We start from the raw sequence: 5,000 nt of genomic DNA on the forward strand, positions 1-5,000 counted from the left end.
CTGCCTCACCTGGCTGTCCTGAAAACTCAGAACCATATCACTTAATGTTCTTGAACACCAAACCAGATCACTTTGGGGATAATCTCATAATTTATTCAAGTATACATTAAGAAAGCTGTTCGGTTTGACGTGTATATAGAAGTCTAATTGGATACCTGTGTGTGTGTGTGTGTGTGTGTGTGTGTGTGTCAGCTGAGGTCGGGCTCCTACAGTGTGTCAGATGGCATGTGGCGTGACCTTTAACATCCTCCTCCTCCTCTTCCTCCTCGAGATGGACAGATTTCTAGATTTAATCTTGGTTTAAACTTGGAGTCAGAACATCTTGCACCTCATCCTGGGTGTTTGTTCTCTCACCTGCTTATGTTTCTGTGATATAACACTGACCACAGTATACTGCTTCGAATTAGGCAATAAATCAATAAATAGAAATGAAAAGCTTTCCGACAAATAAAATAGCAGCTACAGTACAGTCCAGTAAAACCTTCACGAACGTGCTGCAAGAGAAAGTTCACGTAGGAGTGTGTGATATTTAAATGGAGTGAGACAGAGAGGATGAGGATGAAGATGAAGACTCCGCTCGAGACTCACAGCAGCTGCGCGCGACTCTACCTCCCCTCAGGTAAGAAACATCTTCGCTTTATTGCTTCAGACTAAGAAAACATTTGCTATTAAACATACTTAGGTGGTTTAACCGGTCGGATAGTTTTATTGTTAGTCGAGAGGAAGCGTCACTTTATTTTCTGTCTTGTGCTGAAAGTTAATCAAAGGCGCGCGGACTCTGACTGACTTCACAACTAGACATTATAATTATAATAGAGCTTATTAAATTAGTGACTACTGATTGGAGACATTTATTTAACGCTCAAGCCAAACACAGCTCCAAGCGTTGCGTTTTATTATGATTAAAACGTTTTACTGCCTCCATTTCTCTCTGGAGAACTGACGCATTTCACATCTCACTAAATTAAAAAAGAAGGTTATTGTGTACTTTTATGTTTACCTAATGTGCAAAAATAAATAAAATAATGTACAACGTGGAAAGCTTTACGAATAAATAGACAACAAAATAAACACAACAAAGACTGATAAAGCAAGTACAAATAGATGACCAGTTATATAAACATACAATCTAAATAAAAGAAGCCTAAAGAAACTATAAAACGTGTGTTTCTACAAAATAATGAACTAGATTAATATTATATGTGTTTTAATTAAAATATATGTCATATTTGTAATTATGATATGTTAATGTTTTCATATGACCAATCTCAGCAGGAGCCTCAGATGGCATCATGAGTTGCCATGGTGATGTGGGTGGGGCCTTTAGCGAGGATGCTCCTCGTCCTCCAGTGCCGGGCGAGGAGTGCCGTGAGGGCGGGGTCTGCTGCAGTACGTCTGCATCTCATTGGTCAGAGGCTCCGGCGTCTGCGGCGTGGCGCTCCGGTGCGGAACTGGGGTTCGAGTCCGAGGGCAGAGTGTCACCGGACGTCCCGTTCGAACCCTGGGCCGAGTCTCTGATCTCGCTGCTGGAGGACTGCGATGGAACGGCTCTGTTCCTGCGCTTCCTGCAGACGCTGGGCTGCGCCCCGCTGCTGGAGTTCTGGTTTGCCTGCAGCGGCTTTCAGAAGCTTCCCCAGGACGCCACGCAGCGCCGCCTCAAGCTGGCCAGAGCCATGTACCGCTGCTACCTGTGTGAGGGCGTGGTGTCCCGCCGGATCACACCTGAGACCAGGTGCTCCATACAAGACAGCATTCAGCAGCGGCGACTGCACTCGGGCCTGTTTAAGACAGCGCACACGCAGGTGCAGGCGGAGCTACAGGACAGTCTGTTCCCGCTCTTCCTCCGCTCTGACGTCTATCTCAAACGTAGTCACACTGTCCTACCGTTGTCAGGATACCAAGCCACGCCCTCACATGGGGAGGAGCCTGAGAAAGAGATCCTCCCTCTCCACGACGAAGCCAATCAGAAGCGTGCAGGTGATCAGGAGTGCAGGTAAGGTGATATACACTTTTGAGTGAGATGTCGTGAGAGGTGAAGATAAGAGTGAGATGAGAGTGAGATGAGAGTGAGAGGAGGTGAAGATGAGGGTGAGATGAGGATGAGAGTGAGATTAGGTGAAGATAAGAGTGAGATGAGAGTGAGAGGAGGTGAAGATGAGAGTGAGAGGAGGTGAAGATGAGGGTGAGATGAGGATGAGAGTGAGATTAGGTGAAGATGAGAGTGAGATGAGAGTGAGAGGAGGAGAAGATGAGGTGAGATGAGGTGAAAATGAGGGTGAGACGAGGTGAATATGAGAGTGAGGAGGTGAAGATGAGGGTGAGATGAGAGTGAGAGGAGGAGAAGATGAGGGTGAGAGGAGGTGAAGATGAGAGTGAGAGGAGGTGAAGATGAGGTGTGAGATGAGGTGAGATGAGAGGGTGAGATGAGAGTGAGAGGAGGAGAAGATGAGGGTGAGAGGAGGAGAAGATGAGAGTGAGGAGGTGAAGATGAGGGTGAGATGAGAGTGAGAGGAGGTGAAGATGAGGGTGAGATGAGGTGAAGATGAGGGTGAGATGAGAGTGAGAGGAGGAGAAGATGAGAGTGAGAGGAGGAGAAGATGAGGGTGAGAGGAGGTGAAGATGAGGGTGAGATGAGGTGAAGATGAGGGTGAGATGAGGTGAAGATGAGGGTGAGAGGAGGATGAAAGTGAGATTAGGTGAAGACGAGAGTGAGATGAGAGTGAGAGGAGGTGAAGATGAGGGGAGATGAGGGAAGACCACCAAGGTGTCATCATGCACACTGACTTGTTTTCCTCTACAGACAGCACCGTCACACATGTCACAGACAGCACCGAACACGAGAGAGAGACACGAGACACACACACCTGCCTCACACACCGGTGAGTGACACAAATGTCTAAATATAAAGAACTGAAATGGTTTCTTAAATGTTTTAATTATAAAACATGTTTGTGTTCTTTATAAGCCCTTTGTATGAAACAGACGTGTATAATATGAGCTGGTTCATCTCAGTTAACAGCTGTGTGTGTGTGTGTGTGTGTGTGTGTGACAGGTGAAGATGATGCCACACACTTTCGCAGCTGAGCTGATGAGACGTTTGCAGGAGTTGCAGATGCAGACACAAAGACACACAGTGAGTTACTGAGACACGTGCTGCTTAGAGCTCATGTTAGCAAAGTGTTCCTAACTGGACCTTCTGGTGATGTATGCAGGACTTCATGCTCATCTGCCACGCCCACATCTCAACATCACTTCCTGTTCATTCATCGCACTGGATTTCTTTGTGTGTTACTGTGTTTATGCGAAATACATTGTGACATATGTAGTGTACACGAATAGAACTGAACACAACCAGAGTGAGTAATCACATCATTTCCTGTGCTGACAGGAAGAAGAAACAGATACCAGTGACACTACTGGATCCTCCTCGTGCCGTTCGCTGAAGATGCCAGACAGCGACCGTGACACGAGGAGTCCTGCACACACACACCGGTCAGTGTTCACCTCACATCACCACAGCGGTCTGATGCTCTGCAGTGAATGGGTGCCGTCAGAACGAGCTCATAACTGATGGACTGGATCATTGTGATGTTTTTATTAGCTCTCATTCTGACGGCACCCATTCACTTTGGTTGCTGAGACAGTGCTGCAGTGTGTGTCTCTGTGTGTCCTCAGGTGTGTGACGGTGGTGTACTGTTACGATGGAGAGCCGGTCCCGTACCGCTCGTGTCTTCAGGACGTCTCCGTCGTGACTCTGTCTCTCTTCAAGACTCTGCTGACTCGCCGAGGACCGTTCAGGTGAGGACTTTCTAGCAGGAGCTGTTCTTCTCTCTCTCTCTCTCTCTCTGTCTCTCTCTCTGTCTCTCTCTCTCTCTCTCTCTCTCTCTCTCTCTCTCTCTCTCTCTCTCTCTCTCTCTCTCTCTCTCTCTCTCTCTCTCTCTCTCTCTCTCTCTCTCTCTCTCTCTCTCTCTCTCTCTCTCTCTCTCTCTCTCTCTCTCTCTCTCTCTCTCTCTCTCTCTCTCTCTCTCTCTCTCTCTCTCTCTCTCTCTCTCTCTCTCTCTCTCTCTCTCTCTCTCTCTCTCTCTCTCTCTCTCTCTCTCTCTCTCTCTCTCTCTCTCTCTCTCTCTCTCTCTCTCTCTCTCTCTCTCTCTCTCTCTCTCTCTCTCTCTCTCTCTCTCTCTCTCTCTCTCTCTCTCTCTCTCTCTCTCTCTCTCTCTCTCTCTCTCTCTCTCTCTGTCTCTCTCTCTCTCTCTCTCTCTCTCTCTCTCTCTCTCTCTCTCTCTCTCTCTGTCTCTCCCTCTCTCTCTCTCTCTCTCTCATCGTCTCTGGCTCCAGCAGGTTCTTCTTCAAGCGGGTGAGCTCTGAGTCTGACTGTGGTGTGGTTTATGAGGAGATTGGAGAGGACGACGCCGTCTTGCCGACGATCCGACGCAAAATCATTGCCCGAGTGGAGAGAATGAAGCAGTCTATCGTCTGAACACATGCAGTAGAATCACAGCCAAGACTTTGTTTGCAGCTTTTGAATAAAGTAATTCATTTGTGTTTTTGAATGAAAGTTCACTGTTGCTGTAATACAGTATGATCCACAACTGTTTCATAAAGAAAAAGGAACCCTTCAAACACTGGTTTTATTAGTCTTTTTTTATAATAATGTTTTATGCTCTTCATTTGTGGTAACGACCTGCAGCTGGTATTAAACACATTTAGACATGATGTGTTTGTAAATCTTATAGTATTTTACTCAGGGTAGTAGTGGTTTCACGCCGCTTTCTGAGGTCAGTACCGGCGGCGGGCGGCAGGGGGCGGTGTCTCTCAGCAGGAGCAGCGGAGCAGCGGCGTGAAGGAGAGAGATCGGTGACAGACCGGCCACGGTGAGGAGGAGGAGGAGGATGATGATGATGATGGACCCGCTGGACGCGGTTCTGGACGAGGTGGCGCTGGAGGGTCTGGACGGGATCAGTATTCAGACCCTCTGGTTGCGGCTGCGGGGTCGACAGCCC

At 47.7% G+C, this 5,000-nt stretch overlaps 2 protein-coding genes across 2 annotated transcripts in view; both read left to right on the forward strand.

Moving 5' to 3' along the window:
* The first annotated feature begins 1,486 nt into the window (after positions 1 to 1,486).
* Positions 1,487 to 4,477, forward strand: LOC122349530 (axin-1-like). Its single transcript, XM_043245614.1, has 6 exons — positions 1,487 to 1,993; positions 2,825 to 2,879; positions 3,053 to 3,133; positions 3,389 to 3,492; positions 3,676 to 3,798; positions 4,339 to 4,477. The coding sequence occupies exons 1-6, from the start codon at positions 1,674 to 1,676 to the stop codon at positions 4,475 to 4,477; spliced, it is 822 nt and encodes a 273-aa protein (XP_043101549.1). The 5' UTR covers positions 1,487 to 1,673.
* Positions 4,478 to 4,824: 347 nt separating this feature from the next.
* LOC122354630 (general transcription factor 3C polypeptide 1) overlaps positions 4,825 to 5,000 on the forward strand; it is an 18,722-nt gene continuing 18,546 nt past the window's right edge. Inside the window, exon 1 of the mRNA XM_043252926.1 lies at positions 4,825 to 5,000. This exon is cut by the window's right edge and continues 122 nt beyond it. Coding sequence (XP_043108861.1) covers positions 4,890 to 5,000 — 111 coding nt within the window. The 5' untranslated portion in view covers positions 4,825 to 4,889.

This window comes from Puntigrus tetrazona, chromosome 1, assembly GCF_018831695.1.
Source record: "Puntigrus tetrazona isolate hp1 chromosome 1, ASM1883169v1, whole genome shotgun sequence".
NCBI classification, from domain to species: Eukaryota; Metazoa; Chordata; class Actinopteri; order Cypriniformes; family Cyprinidae; genus Puntigrus; species Puntigrus tetrazona.

Bases quoted from the DNA above. Each gene is read 5' to 3' on its own strand.
- LOC122349530 (XM_043245614.1), top strand. From the start codon at position 1,674: ATGTACCGCTGCTACCTGTGTGAGGGCGTGGTGTCCCGCCGGATCACA. The intron at 3,134-3,388 runs GTGAGTTACTGA...CTGTGCTGACAG, and splicing joins TGCAGACACAAAGACACACA to GAAGAAGAAACAGATACCAG. The intron at 3,799-4,338 runs GTGAGGACTTTC...TGGCTCCAGCAG, and splicing joins ACTCGCCGAGGACCGTTCAG to GTTCTTCTTCAAGCGGGTGA.